Source organism: Peromyscus leucopus, chromosome 2 (genome assembly GCF_004664715.2).
Source record: "Peromyscus leucopus breed LL Stock chromosome 2, UCI_PerLeu_2.1, whole genome shotgun sequence".
Lineage (NCBI taxonomy): Eukaryota > Metazoa > Chordata > Mammalia > Rodentia > Cricetidae > Peromyscus > Peromyscus leucopus.
In genome coordinates, this window is record NC_051064.1 from 58,373,035 (window position 1) to 58,397,216 (window position 24,182).

The 24,182-nt window shown below is 49.1% G+C and overlaps 1 protein-coding gene across 1 annotated transcript in view; it reads left to right on the forward strand.

Annotated features, from left to right (window-relative positions):
- The window catches only part of Col15a1 (collagen type XV alpha 1 chain), a 110,692-nt gene extending 87,686 nt beyond the window's left edge, over nucleotides 1–23,006 (forward strand). Inside the window, 16 exon segments of the mRNA XM_028882775.2 lie at nucleotides 286–339; nucleotides 435–494; nucleotides 1,147–1,215; nucleotides 1,329–1,370; nucleotides 4,468–4,513; nucleotides 6,819–6,899; nucleotides 7,385–7,434; nucleotides 7,838–7,930; nucleotides 8,655–8,799; nucleotides 13,641–13,705; nucleotides 15,835–15,963; nucleotides 16,102–16,161; nucleotides 16,892–16,951; nucleotides 19,736–19,921; nucleotides 20,156–20,271; nucleotides 21,938–23,006. Of these exon segments, the coding sequence (XP_028738608.1) occupies nucleotides 286–339; nucleotides 435–494; nucleotides 1,147–1,215; nucleotides 1,329–1,370; nucleotides 4,468–4,513; nucleotides 6,819–6,899; nucleotides 7,385–7,434; nucleotides 7,838–7,930; nucleotides 8,655–8,799; nucleotides 13,641–13,705; nucleotides 15,835–15,963; nucleotides 16,102–16,161; nucleotides 16,892–16,951; nucleotides 19,736–19,921; nucleotides 20,156–20,271; nucleotides 21,938–22,151 (1,470 nt within the window). The 3' untranslated portion in view covers nucleotides 22,152–23,006.
- Nucleotides 23,007–24,182: the final 1,176 nt, after the last annotated feature.

The window sequence follows — 24,182 nt, forward strand, 5'->3', positions numbered from 1 at the left end:
TGGGACCTGAGGCACTGAGCTGCTGGTTTCTTGCTGTGTCGTTCACCCTGCCTGAGGGATTGGGTCCTGCGTATGTAGCCTTCAGAAGAACGGGGAGAGCTGAAGGCCTGAGCGAACACTTCTAGCTGGGGAGAGACAGGAGACAGGCGGATGGGTACTTCAGGATTGTTGCTCCTGTTCCTTCCTCCCATCCCTGCTTCACGGATTACAAAAGCAAGCCCGGCATTCCAGATCTCTGGAGCCTGAGTTTCTGTCATTTGCTACTGGCGTTTGTTTTGCCTCTAGGGACCCAAAGGACCACCAGGACACAAAGGAGAATTTGGCCTCCCGGGACGACCTGTAGGTATCAGTGGTCCCCAGACTAAAGGATGGGGCATGTGGTGGCCAGGCTGCCCACAGCAAGAGCTCACTAAGGTGTCTTGTGTGCATCTCAGGGTCGCCCAGGATTGAATGGTCTCAAGGGTGCCAAAGGAGATCGAGGGATCATGATGCCGGTGAGTCCTATGGCCACTTCCCCCATGTCACATGTCCTGGAGCTGAAGTACTGATCAGACCCTCTTAGAGAGGGTCCAGTACCCATGGGGTTCAGTGAGTGGGGTTTGCAGAATACATGTTCAGGATTGTTGTCTTTCTCTATCATTACTTCCAAAGATCCTCACACTTAGCCCTGCACCCATCTCATGCTCAGGAGAGTTTCAGTCTCCCCCATGCAGATATCAGATGGAGAGGGGAAGGAAGGAGAAAGGGATCAGAGTATCCTAGGACCCTGGTGTTCCCTCTTCCCTCCTGCACACAGCCCCATGAATTCTGACGTTAATGGAGCATTGCTCTGGGACCCAAAATCTGGGTTCCAGTGTCAGCTTTCTGTAAGCTTTGAGCAGGTTGTGTCCCCTCTCTGGGCCTCCTTATCTGTGGGTGTCAATCGGGATGACATTGTTGCTCTATCTCCCCCACGGTTAACAACATTTTTGCAGTATGGCCAGATGTGTAAGTGCTCTGTGGATGGGACTAGTGGACCAGAGGCAGATGTTGGTTGCCTCCAGAGGTTCTCCTCCCAGCTTCCAGCCCAGTGTGTGGCATATCCTGGAGCTGCCTCTTACTCCCAGATTGCCAAACTCAGTAGAAACTTTTATCTTCTTCCTTCAGGGTCCACCTGGCCTACCTGGACCCCCAGGACCCCCAGGACCCCCTGGAGCTATGGTGAACATCAAAGGTGTAAGTTAGAATGGGGAGGGGGCAAAGGGGGGAGACTTTCCTGGGGACCAGGTTGGCCTCCGCTGGAGCTGGGTTTCCGGGTGGCCTCACTTCTCGTGTTCTCTTTCGTTCAGGCTGTTTTCCCAATACCTGCCCGGCCACACTGCAAAACGCCAGTAAGTAACATGCATCTGTGTCTTCAGCAGCAGGCTAAGCACTGGTGCCAACTCAAAGAAACAGATCGGTCTTGCCTTGGGTGCCTTCCATCCCTGGATGTCCAACTCTGGTATCTTCTAGCCACACATGGACCCTTAAATGTCTAGAGGATTCTAGAACGACAGACCCTGGTAATGAAATGTCTGCACACTGGCTTCTTTTAATAGGACTAGTACAGCTCGTGTTCTGTTAGTGAGACCACATTGGCCTCATGGGCAGGAGGAGTATAAAATTACAAAATAGATCCCTTATAACAGAAGGAAGTGACATCAACTCATGGCCTCTGTGCTGGGAATTCGGGGCTGAAATGCGTAGCTACTCTGTTCCATCCTTCCCGAGGATTGTGTCACTCTTACCATACCTCCCCAAGAGGCAGAGGTTCTCTCTCCCCTTCATCATGGAAGGCAACTCTGCTCACAGAAGCTCTCAGGCTAGCCCAAAGGCATGGGGCATGGGGCAGCTAGGACCACAGCTCAGATCTCCTGGTTGTCGGGAAGCAGGTGCAGGCTCTGTGATCTTTTGCTCAGCCTCCCCTCACCCCACCCCACACAGGCAGTCGGCAACATTGTCTCTAGGATTTCTCCAGTATCATAGAGACATTTATTTCTGTGAGGAGAGACGGGGACAGGCATGACTCACGGATCTGTGAGTAATCATTGTCTCATTCATTCAGTAAATATTTACTGAGCTCTCACCAGTGCCAAGGACTCGGCTAGTCCCTGGGGACACAGGGATGACCTAGACAGACGTGGTCTCTGCTTTCTGGAGTTAGCAAAGGACCATTTCAAAATATTCTTCGAAGTGGGTTTGAGCTGATTCCTGTGGGAGTGATGATGGAGCTGGTCTCCGACGCTTCTGACTGACACAGACTGGCTGGCTGTGTGTTGCCCTAGGCAGATGTCCAAGTCTGACTTTGAGGCATCCCAGTGGGCAGCACATGGTTCAAGCATTCTAGCCTGGAAGGCAGAGCACAGGATCCACCTGGGAACCATGCTGACGTTCCATGTAGATCCCACTGCACCGCCAAGGGCACGTTTGTACAGATGACTGCAGAGCGGCATCTGGTTCAAGTGCAGGTTCTGGAGACACTCCAAGAAAGCGGTGCACTCACCTCGTGCAGGGCAGTAGGCTGCCTAGGTCCCGCTGTCTGAGTGTTGAAGGTCCCTCCTTCCAACACAGAGCCCAGCCACATGACCACCACCCACAAGCAGTCCGGACGCACCAAGCGTGGGACAGCCCACCACAAACTTTAGAGTGTTTGGGGATGCCACTGCAGTTGTGTGACCTACACTGGGAACCTGGGCGATATCCACACCTGGTGGGTGATGTCATGGAGTTACTTAAAAAGAAGTTAATGCTAGGTTCAGAATATTTGGAGTGAGTTTTGTTTTGTTTTAATTTCTTGTGGCATACTGGGATACCATTGGAGGCGTGGTTGTTTTTTACCCAGCCCTCAAAGTGGACATTATCAAACAGAAACATATCCAGCACTTCACATGCACCTTCCAATTCCAGCCGTATAGTATTATGTATATAGCCGTACAGTTCATAGCTCACAGTTTACAGCCCTACCATACCACTTAAACAGAATCTCTGCGATGTTCCTCCTTAATTTTTTTTCTGGAAGATTCCTTCCTCCTCCCAACATCTTTTCATGGTGACCCCTAAGCAACTGGCAGCCCCCATTCATAACCACAGAAAGGTCCTGGACCCAGGTGCAGCACCGTCACTCAGCTGGGGAAACAATGGAGGTGGAGTGTGGTGGTTGCCTTCAATAGTCGACCCAGCACCATCAGGAGTCGCCCGAGAAGATGTTTTGATGAGGGATTGTGTAGATCAGGTTGACCTGCCTGCAGGGGATTATCTACATTACCTGCCCACTGTGGGTGGCACCACGCCCCAGGCAAGAGATTCCAAACTGTGTAAGAGTGGAGAGAGTGAGCGGAGCACTCTCGCGCCTACTCACTCCTTGCTCTCCGCTCTTGACCACGGATTGAATGTGGCTGGCTGCTTTCTTGTAACGCTGCCTTGACTCCCTAGCAAAGTAACTCCAGTGACCCGGAGTTGTAAACCGAATGAATCCTGTCTCCTGTAAGTTGCTTTTGCTAGGGTATCCAATCACAGTAACAAGAAATGAGGTGAAGACGAGGAGTACTGAGCAACAGTTTTGCAGGTGGCTCTGCCTGGATAGACAGGTTTTGGGGAGATGGCTTAGCTGGTGAGGTAGTGCTTTCTGCATAAACAGGAAAAATCGTGTTTGATTCTCAGAACCTGACGGTGGGGGTGGGGAGCCATGGGGTTGCACATTTGTAATCCCAGTGCCACAGAGGTGGACAGGGGGGGGGGCAAGGAGACAGTGGTATGCTTGGGGCTCACTGACCAATTCCAGGCCAATGCCTCAAAAAAGCTCCTGAGGAATCACCCCTAAGATTGACCTACACAGTACAGAGAGAGAAAGAGATGAGGGAGGGGAAAGGGGCAGGGATAAGAGAAAGACTGAGAAGTGTATTATCCAGAACTGCTTGGATTCCAGGCCCTGTCAGCTAATGAGGAGTCCATAGTAGCCCCTCCAATCTAATGACAGACAGCCCTGTTATTTACCACTGCAGCCCCTGCCAGGACCTGTGCCTTATGGCTGTCTTTGATTGCACTCAGTAGCAGGCGGTTGGCCCAGCTTCAGAGCTGGCTCAGCGCTGGCTCGGACGCTTGGCCTCCCTCGCGAGCCAATTCTAATTGATAAGGAAAGAGGCCAAGATGTTCAGCGTTGGCCAGCGCTCTCACAAACACTATCTGAAGGCCCCGGGTTTCCCTTCTGCTGAGATTTTTGGCCCGAAGTCTGGATGCGGTGTTCTTGAGGCCAGCTCCATCATGGGTTTCCCCACTGAAGGCCTGGGATGGTGTGGTGCGGGTGCTGGAAGATCTGGAGCTCCAGAGCCAAGTCCAAGCCTGGCTCTGCATCATCTCCTTCTCTGCAATATGTCCCCCAAGACTGTGACTGCCCAGACAAAAGCTGAGGCGGGGCTTCCCATGTCTGACCGGGCCTTTCTCTCTCCCCAGGTTGGTACTGCTCACCCTGGCGACCCAGAGCTTGTCACTTTCCACGGTACACACGCTTCTTCACTGTGCTTCTCTGGGACATTCCTGACCTAGTGCCTATAGCTGTTTGCATGTGTCTAGTGCTGGCCACAGATGAGGTGGTTGGGAAGGGCTGACTGGGCATGGGGAAGAAGAAGCAGCTGAACTATGGGACACATCTGTCTGGTTTTCTCACATACCTGTGCGTCCTGGCTAAACCTCCTGGGTAACAGGAAGCTCTCCCTTTGTTCATCCCTTTGCTAATCTGTTCAGAAGACAGACATGGATGCCTGCTTAGTGCTGCCCCAAGCTTTTGCCTCCTCAGCCCTTTAATCTTTCAGGTGCCAGGAACCCTTAAAACTAAGTATAGGACAGAAAGAAAGACTCAGTTGGTAAAGAGCCCTCACCTAGCATGCGTGAGTCCTTAGGTTTGATCCCCAGTGCGGTGAGGAGCAGTAAGGCAAGGCATGGTGATACATACCTACAATCCCAGTACTCAAGAAGTTGAGGCAGGAGGATCACAAGTTCAAGGTCAGCATCTGTCCTCTCGGTCCATTGGAACCTTCGATCTCCTCATCTCCCGGCAGAGCTTGTGAGAAACCTTGCTCAGCGTGTATATATGAGTGGGTGGGTGGAGTGGGACGGGGGTGGGGGTTAGTTAGTCAATGTTAGCATGCTCGGTCTCTCAAGAGCACACCAGAGAGGGACAAGCCTGTAAGAGAGCGGTCAGTCACTAACCTCCTCCACCGACACTCCTTGTCACACAAGGTCTGGTTTTTAGTGGAAGCATCGAAATACTCACAGCTCAAATAAGGGAAAGCCTTCCTTAATCTGCAGTCCCCTGCAGCTGGGCTGTGTCACCCTGGTCTGCCAGGTAGGGGTCTCCCTAATGAGGTTTTCTGTGTTTTTCTGTCGCTTTGGTTGCCAAGTCCAGGCTGTGTTCTGACTTGGTGCTCAGACCTGTTCCAACGTCACTTCCCCTTCATGTCGGTGAACCTTGTTTTTTATGGGGTTTTGTTGTCATTTAAGACAAGACCTCTCTATGCAGCTCTAACTGGCCTAAAACTCACTCTGTAGATCAGATTGGCCTTGAACTCAGAGATCCACCTGCCTCTGCCCCTTGACAGCTGGGATTAAAGGCGTGCACCCCATTGTGCCTTTGGCTTGATTTAGGATTATTATTTGGTGGTGGTGGTGGTGGTGGCGGTAGGCCTTGGGTGGGAAGGGGAGCTGGGTTTGCCTTCTCAGATCCTCAGGAGTTCCCTGTCCTGTGAGGCTACCCTGGGGCAGGAGGGGGGAGGGCAAGAACAGAACTCCCTGAATGTGCTGGCCCTGGTGAGAGGTGGTGTTCTGTACTTCTGGGTATTACTATTGCCTCTCATGGGGGTCCCTATGGCTGCCTCTCCACTAGCTTCTCGTTCACCACTGGCTGTGGCTTAGGTGGGAACCCACAATCCTCTGCTTAGGCCCTTAGTCTAAGCAGCTCCCAGATGTCAGTGGGACCTGGGGCCATGTGGCTGCCCTTCCCTGCTGCTCACTCATCTCATCTTTGGTGCTGTTGGCTGTTCCGTTCTCCATGGAGGAAGCCTGGGCCCACAAACCTTCTGACACCACCTGTAGACTAGGGAACACTGAAAGATTTATCTGTTGCACTTCTTAGGACATGAATTGGGAGGTCTCACATCCATCTTTAGGTCCCATCAAGGGGGAGGAAATAGATGCCTTCCCTCCCCAAACTTTGTTTTCCTCTAAGCCTCTCCCCTATCAGGAGTAGAGGAAATGGCGGGTTTGGAAGGCCAGCCCCTCAGACTCATTGCTCCCTGTCACTTAGGGGGACATGTGACCCACAGGGGGTGTTCATCCCCTCAGCCAGCTGTGTAAGTGAATGACTCAGCCCCCTTAGCTCAACTGTGTCATCACCCCCGGGGAGATTTATCAGCTCCTCAAGACACCAGGCTGCACAGGCCCAGGGGAGCTGAGACTGCGGAGCTGAGAGGGATGGGGCCTCAGTCTGTATTCACAAACTGCCCCAAAGGAGTGTGAAGTCGACAGCCCCTGCTGAGTCACGACAGCCCCTGCTGAACTCAACTCTGTATCCCTCTTCTCTGTGACAACATTGCATGACTGTGACCTGGGTCAAGATCTGGAAACCTGTCTGATGCAGGGATCATGGCCCTCTCAGGCTCTTTCCTGCCCACTGGCTTCCCTGGGGCCTTCTGCTCGGATGGACTTCGCTAAAGGGGTTGGTTCCCAAACTTGGCTTCCCACAGCCTGTTTTTCCTCGTTCTTAAGTGAGTGTGTGTGTGTGTGTGTGTGTGTGTGTTTGGTGACAGGTGTGAAGGGAGAGAAAGGATCCTGGGGCCTTCCCGGCTCGAAAGGAGAAAAGGGGGACCAAGGAGCCCAAGGACCACCAGGTATGCCTGCTCCTTTTCTAGGCCTTGCTAAATCAGGCTAGCGACACAAGCTGGCCACCCAGCCCGCGAGTGCTGCCGGTTCTAGTGAGAACCGGTCTGGGACCTGATGTGTCAAAAGCAGAGCATTGTCAAGGGAGACCAGAGGCTAGGGCTGAAGGTAGAGTCCTGCCTAGTATGCTTCTGTGCTCAGGACCCTGGCTTCCAGCCCCAGAACTATGGGCGGGGGGGGGGGGGGGGGGGGAGGACTGGCTTTCTGTTGTTCATAGGTACAATATGGCACCAAGAGAATCAGGGACTCACCCAGGACCCTGCAGTCCCTGGAGTGGGGCCTGGCTTAGGACTGGAGATGCTTCCAAGCCTAGTGTCAACTTCAATAAACCAGCGTAGTGTCGCTTTTCCTAAGAGATAACCACTGTTACTAACTTGGAAACTCTTTGATATCTCTGCCATTACGATGGTGAACTTACAAAGCATTTCTTCTTCAGGTCCTCCAGTTGATCCAGCTTACCTGAGACATTTTCTCAACAGCTTGAAGGTGAATATTGATTATTAAATGTGTGGTCCATTATCCTAGTCTGTTTGTTGTTGCTGTAACTGAATACTACAGACTAGCACACGGTTCTGGAGATCTAGGCCTACTTACTGGTTGGGATTCTGCAAAGACCCAAGACCACGCAGGAATCACACAGCAAGACAGAACCAATATGCCAGAGGGTCTGTTTTTATAGCAAAGACGCTCCCTAGATCACAGGTTACTCCATTAACCCAAAGACTTTACCTCTCATTGCTAGCAATATACAAGTTTGGGGGTGACATTTCTACCACATGGAATTTGGGGGTCCCACTGAAACTGTGGCAGCCTGTGATTCGGTTTCTTGAGTTTCTGTGAGAAAAGGTTCAGGTTAGTCTGACTGCAACCCCCCTGGTCTTTCTTCCAGGGGCAGAATGGAGATGCAGCCTTCAGAGGAGAGTCCAGCAACAACCTCTTTGTATCTGGGCCTCCAGGCCAACCAGGACATCCAGGCCTGGTTGTGAGTAGTGACTCCCTGGGGACCTGTGGCTTTTCCTGTACCCCGCCCCCAATATGAGTAGGTGATTTTAGAGTTGAAGTCAGTGTGGTGCACACTCAGGCACAAGCAGGCTCTCCCCTGTGCTGCTGGTTGGTGGGACATTAACTCAGTCTCTAGAGCTGCCCAGGCTATGCGAAGTTGGTGAGCCCTCAGGCGATAGCCATGTGAACTGTGGCAACGTCACTCTGAACAGAGCTATCCGTAGTGAGGGGTTACCTCAGGGGATAAACAGAAGGCACCAGCAATAGCTTTAGAAGGACTCTTTGATTCTTGTGACATTGACTGAAGGAAGAGCTTATCCGCAGGCCTGGTCTTTGTAGATGAGGTGGGCGGTGGTGGCAGGGGGGTTAAGGGAGACATCAGCCATCCGAGAGAGAAGAGCAAGGTTTGCCCCAGGTCTCTGACCTTGGGGACCACATGGCTGACCTCGGCCCCAGCTGCGTCCTTAACTTACACTGTGGTTTGAGGCAAGTCCTCTCCACCCTGAAGGCTCAGTTCCTTCATGTGTGGAGTGAGAAAGCCAGATTAGGTCTCCAGGGCCCTCTGGCTGCCTGGGCTTCCTGGTGTGTTTGGACTCCATGTCTGGGCTGCTGCTCGCTGGGACCGACACCATCTGCAATTACTGGATCTTACAAATATCCTCATAAAAAGAGATCTCCCCATGACTATGTGTTTGCCTCAACAGGGCCAGAAAGGAGAGTCTGTTGTGGGGCCCCAGGGGCCCCCAGGAGTTCCAGGCCTGCCTGGGCCACCTGGCTTTGGGAGACCTGGTGTCCCTGGACCACCGGAACCCCCTGGGCCACCAGGACCTCCTGCCATCCTGGGTGCAGGTTAGTACTGAGTGGTGCCTCATTCCTTCTTCCTTTGCCCTTGTGTTCAGGGTGGCTCACCTGGGTGGCATGTCAGAGCCTCCCTGTCTAAAGGGGCTGTTTGCTGGATGGAGCCTACCTTCTTTAAAATGGATATAATTCAGATAGTATAACATGCATCTACTTCAAGTGTCCAATTCAGTAATGTTGCGGGTACTCACAAGTCATGCCACCGTCACAATTGCTTAATTCTAGACATTTCATTACATAAAAAGAAGCCGCATGGGATGGAGCTAAAACTCAGTGGTAGAGTATGGGGGACGCCTTAGGTTTGAGACCCAGAACTGAAAGGAGGGAAAAAAAGAAAGGAAAAGGAAGGAAGGAAGGAAGAAGAAGGAAGGAAGGAAGGAAAGGAAGGAAGGAAGGAAGGAAGGAAGGAAGACTGGTTTTGCTAGAAGCAGTTACTTCCCCAGATCTGCTTTTTGTCTCTGGATTTTCCTGTTCTGGACATTATATATAAACCATATGTGCTGGCTAGTTCTATGTCAACTTGATATGACCTAGAGTTATCTGAAGGGAGGGAACCTCAGTTGAGAAAATGCCTCCATAAGTTCGGCTGTAAGGCATTTTCTTAATTAGTGATGGATGGGGGAGGGCCCAGCCCATGGTGGGTGGTGCCATCCCTGGGCTGGTGGTCCTGAGTTCTATAACAAAGCAGGCTAAGCAAGTCACAAGGAGCAAGCCAGTAAGCAGCATCCTTCCATGGCCTCTACATCAGCTCCTGCCTCCAGGCTCCTGCCCTCACTGCTTTTGATGATGAACTGTTATATGAAACTGTAAGTGAATAAACCGTTTCCTTCCCAAGTTGCTTTTGGTCATGGTGTTTCATGACTTTAACTAAGATACCATATAAACAGAATCATATAATCCAAGGCCTCTTATGTCTGTTTCCTTCACTTAGCATGATGTTGTTAAGGTTCATCCATGCTGTAGTATGTTTCAGTTCTTCACTCTTTTTTTTCTGACCAAAAAAACCTGCCATCTTATTGGTATATGTTTTTCATGTATTCATCCATCTATTAATGGTATTTGAGCTGCTTTGATTTTCTAGCTGTTTACATAATACCACTCATGAAGACGTGAGTCTAAGGTTTTGTGTAAACATGGCCTCAGTTCTCTGGGGGCACATACAGAGTGAAATTGCTGGGTCACAGGCAACTCTGTTTAACTCTTTGAGGAACTTCCAGACTACATTCCAAAACAAATACTCATCATTTTACATTGCTGCCAGAGTGGGGGAGGGTCCCAGTCTCCTCTCGTCTTCACCAGCACCTGTGAGGCGCTGTGAATAGGTCACACCTTTTCAGTGCTGATAGCTGTGGGGCAGTAGCTCAGTGTGGTTTTCTCTGTGTGACTTTCATTGAGTTTCCTGAGTGCACAATAGTGTTGAGCATCTTTTCACAGATTCTAGAACCTTCCCGGCTGTTTTGTTAATGCTTTAAGGATCTGGATGTCCTAGTTAGGGTTACTATTGCTGTGATGAAACGCCACAACCAAAAGCAAGTTGGGGGTGAGGGGAAGGGTTTACTTGGCTTTTACTTCCACATTATAGTCCATCACTGGAGGAAGTCATGGCAGGCACTCAAGCAGGGCAGGAGCCTGGGGACAGGAGCTAATTGAGGGGCCATGGAAGAGTGCAGCTTACTCAGGCTGCTTTCTTATTCAGCCCAGGGATGGCCCCACCCACCATGGGCTGAGCCCTTCCCCATCCATCACTAATTAAGAAAATGCCCTGCTGGCTTGTGTACAGTTTGATCTTACGGAGGCTTTTTCTCAATTGAGGTTCCTTCCTCTTTGATGACTTTAGTTTGTGTCAAGTTGACACAAACTTGGCTTAAGGACCAGCATTAATTGTCACTCTTGGTGCAGAATCCCATTCAACTCTTGGAACTTCTAGGATGCAAATGCAAAAATGAGAGGAACTAAAGAAAATATGCATCCACTGCCCGACACCAAGTGCCAGGAAGTTTGCCGACCATTTTACTACAGTTTTCTGGTAATTCAGGAAAACTAATAGTGAGGCTTGGGGAGGTAACTCTTGGAAGCGCTCAAAGTGGTTGCCACGGCAGCATGGGCATCCAAGATCCCCAGAACTTCTGCAAAACCGTCAGGTGTGATGCACGTGTATAATCACAGTGCTGGAGAGGTGGAGACAAGAGGATCCTGGGGCTCGCTGTCAGCCAGGCTGGCCTAATTGGTGAGCTTCAGTGGGAGACACTGACCCTGTCTTAAAAAAAACGAAAAGCAGGTGGTACCTGAAAGAGGCTAACACCTGAGGTTGTCCTCTGACCACCACACACCCTGGGTGTGTGTGCAGGTGCAAACACACACACACACACACACACACACACACACACCACACACACACACACACACACACACGAAGACAACTAGTAGCTTCATTTTATAGCTAGTACGTGGTACCCACGGATCTGAGCCCGGGTACCTGTAGCTCCAAAGCCTAGGCTGTTCTTAATGTGCACATGGTGGGTACTCTACAGAGACAATAAAGCTGAACACCCCTAGTCCCAAAAGCTCCAAGTGTGGAGTACTCCAGTACCCCAAACCTTGTGAGCCCTGGTGTGGTGCCACAGGTGGAAACTGTGTACCCTGAGACTGTCTAATGTCCAAAACTATTATTTAAAATATTGAGGACTCAGGCTTTATCCTGGGGTAAAGTGCTTCTCTAGCATATCTGAAGCCCTCAAATGATCCCCAGGACCACACCAAAGTAAATAAATAGAATGCAAAATTACTTTTAGTTTATGATACTGGCCCCATCCCCAGGATATTTCATGTATATATAAATATTCTAAAACTTAAAAACAACACAACTCTGAAACACACCTTTATCCAGTAGCAGCAGTAAGCCCATGACTGCTTCTTGATGATTGTGTTGGCATGAGCCAGGTGTGGTGGAGCTCGTCTGAGGGAGACCCACAGTGCCTGGGTGTCAGGGAGAGCCTCGCAGAAGGTGGCCTTGGGGCTGGCTTTAACATGGCCTTGGCTTTCCTGGTGGAAAGCAGAAACAAGGCTCAAAGCAGGTTAAGCGGAAGGAAAGTTTTCTACCTGGAAGCGGGGAGGAGGGGGGCGCTAAGCAAGCAGCTTGTGTGATGAGTAACCGGAAATCGGACCCCAAGAACAGCCTGAAGCTAAGACTTACACCCTGCAAGGATGCTCTGGCCATCTCATGTCTCTCTGCATGTACCAGCTTCCTCTTGTTCCCCACAGACCACATCCTCTGCACAGAGGGGAAGATGGTTGCCGACAGCTTAGGGCTTCCACTGTGAGCTGGAAATCATGAGCTGCTTTCTCAACTCTAGTCTGAAATATCTTGGGATAAAGCAGTTCCAGGAAAAGATTCTAATTGGCTTGTTGAGTTAGGTGCCAACTTTGGACCAATCATCTATAGTCAGGAGGTAGGACCGTTTCTGTAAGGAAATGGTTGTGAGTGTGAAGGGAAAGACCTTGGGAGAAGACCATAAAGACTTTGATCCTGCAAAGGAAGATGCTGGGTAGATAAAACCAGATGTGCCAACAGGGCCTTGATGGATGCATAGGCATTGCAGAAGATACAGGCATTTGGCAGGGTGTGCGCAGGAGGCAGAGAATCTGTTGTTCACAAAAGCACCACTTTAGGGGGATCCAGACACCTGGCTGCACTGAGCAGGGATTGCCTTTTATATAACACACGACAGGTCACAGTTTATAAAACACTCACATAGACACTACCCACATAGTCTTCCCAGTGATGGTGAAGGGAGATGAAGGGGATATTATTATCTCTAAGGAGGCAGACACTGAAGCTCGGAGAGGATATAAGACTTGTTCAAAGTCATTCATGCTCGAGGGGACACATGGCTGGGACCCACATCCAAGTCCTTCCTGACCCTGTATCCACTGGCCACTTACCGCCGATGTGTGGACGTTCAAGACCCATGTTGGAGCCGAAGACTTGCTGGCAATGTCCTGAAGAGTCAATGCAGTTGTTTTCTAGGACTTAGAGAGACATCTTTACATCTGCCAAGAGCTTTGCAGATACTGGAGGGATGGGGCTTAGAGAGGCAGAAGAAAAACAAAGGAAAAATACTTCTAACACTTCTGTGTTTGCCTAAGGCAGGGACCTTTCAGCTGGACACTTACGCCCCCCTCATTTTATGGGGGTGAGTCTGTCAGCCTTGAGCTGATTTTTAAGGGTCCCGTGACACTACAAGAACGAAGAATCCCTGGGCAGATTGCAATGTGCATGCCTAGCCTGAATTTCACTGGTTCTCACCAGCGTGCCAATGGACTGTTATAGTAGAAGGAGTGTCTGCCAATGTCTGGCAAACAGCCTTTGGGAACCTGCCGCTTCCTTAAATGCACAGCTGGCAGTTGACACTCTGGTCATCACTCCTGTCACCGTCAACCTGGGCTCTTTCCTCTCTGTGGCCCACTTCCTCTACTTGGTGGTCACTTGCTTTGTCTCTTGAATAAGCTGTATGAGTCTGGGTATTTCCAGGTGCAAGTAACAGAAAATTCGATTGAAACTGGCTTTTACAAATAACCACCAGTGGGATTGCCCTACAGTCCTGGAAAGTCTTGGGCACAGCTTCATCCAGGGTGACGATGAAGAATCGCAGCTCGTCCCCTGAGCCAGTCAGTATGGTCCTAGTCTCTTGCTGGCTCAGATCCTCAGGTTCCAGTTGCAAGGTGGCTAGTCCACAGCATGGAAGGACTCCGAGCTCCCTCTGGGGATCAGCAGGGACCCCTTGTGGCAGACACTGTGCTCTATATAACTTCTCTCTTTTGTCTTGTCTCAGCCGTGGCTCTTCCAGGCCCACCTGGCCCTCCAGGACAGCCAGGACTCCCAGGAGCCAGAAACTTGGTCAGTATCATGTGTATTAGCCACTCCACATTGGATAGACTTACCTCAGACTCTGGTGACAGTGTTTAGGGGGACAGAATCCCTTTTTTTTTGGAATTAGAACTCTCTGACAGGGGCTGGGGATGTAGCTCAGTAGGCTGGCTGTTTTCCTGTTGTAGGAGGCATAGTTTGATCTCCGGCACTACGTAAAACCAGGCATGGTGGAAGATGCCTGCTGTCCTAGCACTTAGGAGATGGAGGCAGAAGGATCTGAAATTCAAGGTTGTCCTCAGCAATACAAGTTAGAGGCCAGTTTGGGATACACGAGACCCTATCTCCAAACAAACTAACAAACAAACAAAATTCCAGGACAAAAGAATGTGCCATTCTACCAGCAATAGATGGCCATTTATTTCCTATTCAGACAACTTGTTCAATAAAGAGCTACAGAAAACAAAATGATTGATTATTGAAGTTATAGCCTGTGAATCTTTAAGTGACTGAAACCCAATCATGTTCTATTTTTAAAAACAGTGCACACACGTGTGTAAACACCACCGCAGGTGCTTTGATGGTCACACTCACCCCAGGTTGTTGCTCGGCTGGAGCACACACAGCTCAAGTGCATTCCCAGCGCACTTCAGGGTATGGCTTGTCTGCACTGATACAATGCGGAGAGACAGACAAGCCCCTACCAGACTGTCTGCAGTCCTGGCAGCCTCTTTGGTAGTTACTGGGTTTCATTCTTAAAAAGACTGACTTTCAAAAGACAGAGCTGTCCAATAGATGACAAAACTCAGCCATTTTCCTCTTTGGGGGATTTCCGTGCCACTCTGATGACTAATGTTATTGTCAAGGTGAGATAAACGGGTTTTTGTTTTTGTTTTGTATTTTTTTCTCAGTTGCAATGAGACTCCTGGCTGATAGGTCCTTGAAACTTGGTGCTATTCAGAATCTTTTTTGCAGCTTCAGCCTCCCGAATCTGCTTCCTGATATGCTAAACGGCTGCCATTCTTATTTTAGGCAAGTTTTGAGACAGAGATGCTCCAAGCCCCCGCTTTTTAAACACATATTTAATATTGCAACCATCCAGCTAGACGAAAGACTTAAGTGCTAAGTATAATTGCCCACTTGCTTGCATTTCTTACCCCAAATGAAAATGGATCTGAAAGTCACTAAGGAATGTGAGATGACGCCATTAGCCAGTGTAGATGCTACAGAACTGTGTTTTAAAAAAAAAAAAATCAATGCAAGTGAAAAAAAAAAAAGCAATGTACTGATGATTTTGCTAAAACCAAAACCCAGCAAAGATAACTCTGTTGCTACATCTTTATCTACCCAGGAAATTATCATTTGTGTTTTTACTCATTTTTTATAATTTAGACTTGTGGCTCAAAGCAATGCATATTTTTATTTCATGGAAAAGAATTCCCTTAGCCAAGCATGATAGCACACTCCTGAAATCCCAGCACTTGGGAGGCTGAGGCAGACGGATTATGAGTTCAAGGCATGTCTTGGCTACAGGGAAAACGTCTCAAAAAACTAGGGGCTGGGGAGAAGATCAGTGGCTCAAGTGCCTGGCACACAGGCATGGAGATCCCAATTCAGATCCCCAGCATCCACTTTTAAAAATAAAAAGCTAAGTGTGGTTGTACACATCTATAACCCAGTGCTAGGGGAGTGGGAGAAGAGACAAATGGATCACCCAGAGCTTGCTGGCTGGCCAGTGTAGACACTCAACCGAGTGCTGGGTTCCGAGTGACCTTGGCCAGAAAGATAAGAGAGAGAGCAAGTGATAATGTAAGAGGCCCCATGTCTACCTCTGGCACCTCACCACACACACACACACACACACACACACACACACACACACACACACAGAGAGAGAGAGAGAGAGAGAGAGAGAGAGAGAGAGAGAGAGAGAGAGAACAACCGTGGTCTGATGATATAGTTCAGTGGTAGAACACTTGCCTAGCATGTGCAGGCCCTGGGTTTGAGCCAGAGCACTGAAAACAAACTAGTTATTAGTGAAGTATCATTGTCCAATGCAATAAACCTTTTTCTCCAATGAGGGGTTATTTATAGAAGAGGGGGTGCATCACATTTTGCTACTGCTTGGTGACAGTTTGGAATTTAAAATGACCTGACAGGTCACAGCACTCAGCGACATGGGTGACATGCTGCAGAAAGCGCATTTGGTCATAGAGGGAACGTTCATCTACCTGAGGGACAGTGGAGATTTCTTCATCCGTGTCCGAGATGGTTGGAAAAAATTACAGGTAATTCTTAAGCTTCCTTTATAGCCCTCTCCCCTCCAAACACTGTGGATGTACAGAACCCCCCAGTGGTGCCAGTTTTCTGTCTCGGAAGCTGTTTCTTACAGCTGTTGCATTTGCAACATCTTCCTTCTCTTGTAGTTGGGAGAACTGATCCCCATCCCTGCTGACAGCCCCCCACCACCAGCGCTTTCCAGCAATGTGAGTAGTTCCTCTGCCTGTCCCCTGAGTGCCCCTGAGTCCCTGTACCAGGCTCTCCAAACCCAACATGTTCTGTGTGACTTAGCTCCTGGTGAAAAACCCAGGAATTACTAGACAGCACATTGTCACCAGGGAGTGGGGGGAGAGCTGGGTGCAGAGGCTGGAGACCCCTGTTGCCAATTTACCCACAAGCCATCTAGAAGAATCCCTCCCTCCCTCCTTTACTTACTTATTTTGAGACAAGATCTCACTAGTAGTCCTGGCTGGCCTGGAACTCACAGAGATCCACCTGCCTCTGCCTCCTGAATGCTGGGATTAAAGGTGTGCACCATCACAACTACCAGGCAAAACCCTTAACTTTACTGTAAAGAGCATAAGCAACTGGCATCGTCTGTTGTTGGGTTCTATTGCAACCCTTCGAGGCCACTGCCATCACCCCATTTTTCCGATTGTAAAACTGAACCTTTGAAGAGGTAGACATGTTGCCTTTTAAGCTGAGGTCCTCTGCTTCCCCAGCCCAGGGATCTTAAAGATCTTGAACACTCCCTCCTTCCCTGATGAATTTTTCATTTGGCCATGAAAGTCCTCCCACTTAAGAGTCACAGTTAACGGCAATGCCCAGCTGTTTAAAGCATCATGCCAGGAGGCATTAGACTAATCGTGCTCTGGAGAGTACAGCGTGTATCCTGAATGTGTATTCATACTTATCCTTTCCCCTTTCATATCACAGCCATACCAGCCACAGCCTCCACTGAACCCCGTTTTAAGTGCCAATTATGAGAGGCCTGTCGTAAGTACAAGTCATTCGTTTGCTTTTCAGATAATGAGTATGTGAGTGTGCCTGAAAGTGCTGAGCCCTGTGCTCGGTTCTAGTTATTATTATTTCTCTTTTAGATTTTTTTAGATTTTTTTGACTACATGTATGTATGTGCACCATGTGCATGCCTGATGCCTGTAGAGGTCAGAAGAGGGAAACATAACCCTTTAACTGGAGTTACAAACAGCTCCAATCCACCATGTGAGTGCTGGGAATTGAATCCCGGTCCTTTGAAAGAGCAGCAAGTGATCTTAACTGATGGGCCATCTCTTCAGCCCTGATAAATAGTTCTTACCACCCACCTGCTTACAAACTAGCCAGGAAGACACATGCAATGGACAGTTATATCATGGTCATTTGAGTGAGACAAACTGGAGATGCTGGGATCACTAGAAAGACAAAGGCAGTCAGTCTGGAGGAGGTGACCTCTAGCTTCAGACCTAAGAGACGCTGGAGTTCAGGAGTGAAACAGGCAGGGAAAAATAAAAGTAGGGATTCCCAGCAGAAGGGAAGATGGAACCTGAGAGGGTGAGGTGTGTGCGCTGCTCCTTCCTGTACTGCATTTCAAACTGGCCAGAGAACTAGACTTCACAGGAAAGGAAAAAGCTGAGGCTGGAGAAGTCCACACGAGCTGGGGATTTGGGCCCTTTCCTGCAATCGATGAGAGCTACTGATAAGTTGAAAGGGAAACAGGGGGAAGTGGTAAGGTTGCTGTTTTGAAATGACTTTGGTTGGAGCACGCAAGTGCTTTGGAAGGGACAGGGGCAGCGGTGCAAGGCTGCAGGCTGGAGAAGACGGCTGCTGGGAGAGACATGAGGAGACAGGGGAAGCCAGGTTGGTCACCTGGTGCATGTGTGAGATCAAGGATGAGGCCCAAACCCCCACTGGGGTGATCCAGTGGTCACAGGCTCCTTCCCAGGCATCATCTGACATGGTGGGGATTGGAGATGCACCCTAATCTTTCACATAAAGACCACGTCGCAGTCACTTCAGGGACTTCACAGAACTTGATCACAGGAAGTACAGCCAGCCTGGGAACTCTTGCCCCTGATCTCGGTCATTTTGGTATTTCCACAGACTCGCTTGTATAAGAGTTTCTCTTCCTGTCCCCCTCTAGCCCTACCCACACAGGCATGGTATACATGAGCTTGCACAAGCTCTGGGTACCCACAGCACTGTCTCGTGTCCTAATGCTTTTACCCTATGGCTACAGAGCCCAATCCACCCAAGTCAGTTCTGAGTCTTGGGAGGAGCAGTCTCCATGTTCTGTCTTAGATCAGTTACTCATTCCCACTCCAATGAAGAGCAGCAGGGAGATAGGATCAAACCCCAAGGCCTTCAAAGATCAGGTCATAAGCCACACAGCACAGAAATATGCTTTCTGGAATGCTGACACCTCCAGAGAAGACCTTGGGGTCAGCAGAGTAAGTCTGAAGTGACTCCAGAACACCCCAGTGAAAGTGGGAAGGAGGGATAGACTATGAATGTCTTAAACCCTCCTGGAGACCTTTGGCAGAGCCATGGCCATTGTCATGGGGATGGCAGGAGTCCCCAAGAGAGCCTGTACAGGGACAGGAGCAAAGAGACTGGTAGAAGAAACACAAGAGGCAGATGAGAAGCCAAGGCCCTGGACGAAGAAAGAAGGCCAAACAAGGTAATCAGAAGTCAAAGGCTGCCGAGGGGCAGGAGGCAAAAATGACTGAAAGGTCCTTGAGGACTTAGAAGAGAGAGCAAAGCATCTTTGAGACCAAGAAGATTCTAGGAGCAAATGCTCAGGAGAGAAGTGAATTTAGGTAAACCCTCAATGAGTCCCAAAAGTTAGTAAAGTGGCGAATGGGGCTTTCAAGCAGTATATTGGGGTTTTAACTTTTAAATATTGTGGGGTTGGGGATTGAGCTCAGTGGTAAAGCACTTGCCTAGCAAGCACAAGGCCCTGTGTGTGAGCTCTCTCTCTCTCTCTCTCTCTCTCTCTCTCTCTCTCTCTCTCTCTCTCTCTCTCTCTCTCTCTCTCTCTGTGTGTGTGTGTGTGTGTGTGTGTGTGTGTGTGTGTGTGACTTTCTCTCTCTCCTGAGATGAGGCTACATAGAAAGTGAGCATGCTCAGGCCATGGACTGTATTTCCTATGAAATGCCAGTAGAAAAGGCTGAAGGGGGAGGTCAATAAATGGATGTCAACGTAAGAGAGGAAACAAAGTCTAGAATGGCTTTGGTTTGAGGCTGATGAACAGGGTGTCAGGAATGGGAGGCCAGAGTGGCTATATGACTCTAGTTTCTAGAAGGGTCCATCCCAGCAGTTTTAATAATAAGTGCTGTGTGTCCATTCCTGGATGTCTCTCTTCCATGATCAGCCTCTGGTCTGCTCAGGAAGAAGTAAGGACAGCCAGTAGTAGCTGGAGGAAGCTTGGGAGCCAGGACAAAGTCAACTTAGAGGTCATGCTGAGAACTAGGCTAGGAACATATCCAGAGTGCTCAAGCATAACTAGCTGGCTCGGACTAGATCTCCAATGAGCTTTGCTTGGTCCAAGGAGAATTTTGCATCCTTTTTTAAATCTAAGAAAGATATTCCCACCCCAAGGGCTGTTCACAGAGCTGGAATGAACTGGCTGGGGCTCCAAGGCTATCTTTACTGGGGATGGACAGTTCCACTGTCGTTACAGCCAAGAAGCCTATGTATGCCATGTCTTGCAGCCAGAGGTGGCTCTTCCTCAAAACAGAAGGTGCTGGCAGGATTGCTGATTACACTGTCTTCCTCTTTCAGCTGCATCTGGTTGCTCTGAACACGCCAGTGGCCGGGGACATCCGAGCCGACTTCCAGTGTTTCCAGCAGGCCAGGGCTGCAGGACTGCTGTCCACCTTCCGAGCTTTCCTGTCATCCCACTTACAGGATCTCTCCACAGTTGTGAGGAAAGCAGAGAGATTCAGCCTTCCCATTGTGAACCTCAAGGTAAAGAGAAACCTTTATCACTGCCTTCAGGCAGACTGGTCCCCAAGTGTCCCAAGCATTTGCTACTCCATGGCATCAACCGCAGCTTAAGGCTACACCTCCCCTCTTTTCAAATCACTTTCCTCTCTGAACTGGGGACTTCAGGAGAACAGGCATCTGAACCCTCAAGGATGAGCAAAAGCCTAGTTGTAGGCCAATGGCATAAAAATTCTAATGTGGCATTTTTCTTCACAGGGCCAAGTTCTTTTTAACAATTGGGACTCAATATTTTCTGGCGATGGGGGTCAGTTCAATACACACATTCCGATATACTCCTTTGATGGTCGAGACGTGATGACGGACCCTTCCTGGTGAGTGCAGGCTGAGACCCTGTTATGTAGCACCATGGGTATTTTTAGGATATTTTCTAACAATGAGATGCCTTTATCAGCTACCCCCCTCCCCAAATACTGCCAATCCAAAGCCACAGGAAGGCAGCCGAGTCATGGGAAAGCCATGGCCTTGGAGCCAGAAGACCCAGGTCTAGTCACTCACTGTAAGACTTGGGCAAAGCACTTCACTCTGTAAACCTCAGCTGCCTTGCCTGTCAAATGAGTAGACAGTCATGTGTGTACTCTAGGGCAGTTGTGCAGATGACTGTGAGTGAAAACAGCATGCAGTAGACATACTGTGACTGGTGGTCCCGCAGCTCTGTCCTATAAATGGCACTCTCGGTCTTTGAAAACAGCATGTGTTGTTCAGGATGCTCGGTGCCTATGCTGTAACACATCTAATGCCAGGTCTGGAAGGCACAGTAGTACACCGACATGGCCCCTTCTCTTTAAGGGTTTTCAGTGTCAAGGGGCAACTGATAACAGACCAAATATGCATGTAGACAATTTTGTAGCTTTGAAATAGAAAGATGACAACAGGAGCCTAGGGAAGCCATTGGTTTTTGAGGGTGGGAATCAAAAGTCGAGTCCTGCAAGAGGGGGCCCCTCAGGTGAAGGAGTCCCAGGTCTGACTGTTAAAGAGGCTACTGAAGAAGTAACCGCAGTAGCAATTTTGCCGAGTCATGAAAACTAAAGGTGCTATTGGGAGATGGCTGCAAGCTGAGTATGCTAGAAATAGAGTATGCCTAGAAAGCTGGTAACAGCCACAAGGCTAAAAAAAAAAAGGATCTAGCATTGCTAGCATTGGATCATGGACTGTGGATGAGGAAGAATGTGTCTTACTGCACACACTTATGCCAATTCACTTACCAAGATATGCCACGAAGAATTGCTGTTTAAGAACTAGAGTGATTGTCCAGCAGTGGTGGCAGACGCCTTTAATCCCAGCACTTGGGAGGCAGAGGCAGGAGAATCTCTGTAAGTTCGAGGCCAGCCTGGTCTACAGAGCGAGATCCAGGACAGGCTCCAAAACTACACAGAGAAACCCTGCCTGTCTCAAAAATAGTAATAATAATAAAGAACTGGGGTGAAGGCTCAGGCAGTGAAATGCTTGCTGTACAGGCGTGATAACCTGAATTCAGGTCCCCCTCATACGTTTAATAGCTAGGTGGGGGTGCGCATCTGTAACTCCAGCACTGAGTGGCAGAAATCCGTGGCTCCTTGGGGTTTGGTGTCCATCAAATCTAGCTAAATTGGCAAGCTCCTGGTTCAGTGGGAGACCCTGCCTCAAAAATAAGGTGGAGAATGATTGAAGAAGATATCCAGTATTGACCTCTGGCCACATACATGTGCCCCTCCGCCCCCACGCATGCACAAACCACACAACACAATAACTATAAAATAAAATAAGAAATAAAGAACTTCATGTTATTAAAAATGCTACTTAAAATGTAACTAACACTAGCCAGGTGGTGGTGGTGCATGCCTTTAATCCCAGCGCTTGGGAGGCAGAGGCAGACAGATCTCTGTGAGTTCAAGGCCATCCTGGTCTACAGAGTGAGTTCCAGGACTGTTATATAGAGAAACCTTGTCTCAGAAAACCACATATACACACAAAAAGTAACACTATAAAATTCCTTTCTAGGCCCCAGAAAGTCATTTGGCATGGATCCAACCCCCGTGGTGTCCGTCTTGTGGATAAGTACTGTGAAGCCTGGCGAACCACGGACATGGCAGTAACGGGATTTGCCTCGCCACTGAGCACAGGGAAGATTCTGGACCAGAAAGCTTATAGCTGTGCTAATAGGCTAATCGTCCTGTGTATTGAAAACAGTTTCATGACAGACGCTAGGAAATAATAGCCTTCCCATGATTCTCAAAGAGTTTTCTAATTTTTCTTATGTGAAGAGTTGACACTGAAGTCTAAAATGTTGTAAATATTGTAAGTTTTTTTTTTTTATATTACACATTTGTCAAAAGAGAAACCAAAGAAAACATACCTCAGTATACTCAAAAGGAAAGACACAAGGGACTCAGATCCAAGTCAAATCCAATCCGCATATTGGTGCTAGATTCTGCAGGAAACCCCGGCAGTGTGAACACATCCCGACACAGAGTAGGGCAATCTGAAAACAGAGGCCAGAGTGACTGATTGCCCAGTGCATTCTTCAGAAAGAATTCCTTCCTTCCAACCATGACTATTGAGTGTAAGATGTCCTTCATGTTTGCTTACAAGGTCAGCTTTTAGACACATAGCCCCTCCCTAAGTGCTTGGTGATTCCATATACATCCATCCGTCCAGAGAAAGGGACCTGCTCGAAAGATCCCATTCATATTTTCTTCTATCAGGCTTTAATACGGTTCCCTTTAAAATACTATTGCCATCATGCTGTAGAGTTTTGCATGTTTACCCAATCATAGTTGAGCGTGGCATCTGTTTATGTAGTTCTGGCTTGCTGGGAAAGTTGAGACTCCAGGAAAGAAACAGCACATAATCATTACCTTTCTTTCCCTTGCTAGTCCTCCTTCCCATCCCCCACCCCAATTTTACGATTTCCATTTAGCAAGTCTTGAATTACGACTGCAGCTGAAACAGATTTCGTTGAGATGAGTTTCCTAAAAAGTCTGTATCATTGTGCTGTAGACTTTGCTATCTTTTTCCATGTAAGAACATAAAGACATCTTTTCCAGGAGCTTGCTTCTGTTTGACTTTTGATCCCTGGATCTTTCATTCTTTGCCACTGAGGCAGAAGTGGCCTAGGTGGATGTGCTAATCTTGTCACCGGCACTGGGGACGAGTCATTCCAGAATTGAAAAGGGGTGGGAGTAAGGTGGGGCAGATGAGCCCGAGTGGGAGACAAGCTCTGTTGGGATTGCACCAATGTCCCAGCGCATGACTGTGGGCTCTTCTGTCTCCGGGAGACTGGGGTCGACGCACAGTGTCGCCTTTGCTGAGTAAATGTCACTCATCAGAAGCCCCCTAAGCTCTGCAAAGGGGGTAGATTTTAAACCTCCACTTTACAAAGGAAGAAAAAACAAAGAGGCGGCTCAGGTCCTTCCTGGGTCCAGTCACTTGGCTGGCATGTGTGGGGCTGGTTTCAGACTCAGGCTCTCTCCCCCTCCAGGGCCCAAGGTCTTTTCAAGGCACCCCTGGATATGGCTGCCTGTTGGTCCCCTCTCCACCCCAAGTACCTGACTCTGGAAACATAATTAGTAGGCAAGAAGCATGCTGAGATATTTCCTCCCATTCAGTGGGGGCTGGCCCAGAAAGCCACCATAGTGAATGTATCCTCCTAACTCCTTGAAGAAGGAAGGAAATTAAGAACAAAAAATAAATAAATAAATGAAACAAAACTAACAGTCCAGGAACCTCCACTTCAGATTTCACAGCAGGAAGAGCAGCTGGAATCTTTCTAATGAGTCATGAACTGAAAATGGTTACAGGGGAAAGCCCCAGGGGGGGCTGGTTGAGGATGCCCCCCCCTGCTGAGTTACAGGTGGGGAGTGCTTGGCATGGACGGCAGTGGCAGGGGAGAGAGGACGGGAATCCTGGGTCAGGAAGTACAGATGCCACCCACTTCAGTCAGAGCCACAAGACCCAAGACCACAGAAACGACAAGGTGAAATGGGACTGAAGAGAGAAGCCAGAAGAAAGAGACCCACCTCTCCTGACCCTAGAGAGGGCATTGAGGCGTGCCCCCCTGCACACACTGGAGGACCCACCCTCGCAGATGGAGTCCCAGAGTCAACTGCAGCCCCATGCACCCTGACAAACCATCACGGTCCTGTGCCTGGCATTCTAGAGTCTTTGCCAAACATCTGCTTCCACCTGAACTTTCCAGACCCATGCCAAAGTCCATCTGTCTGGCCTACCTCGTGGTCTGTTAGGC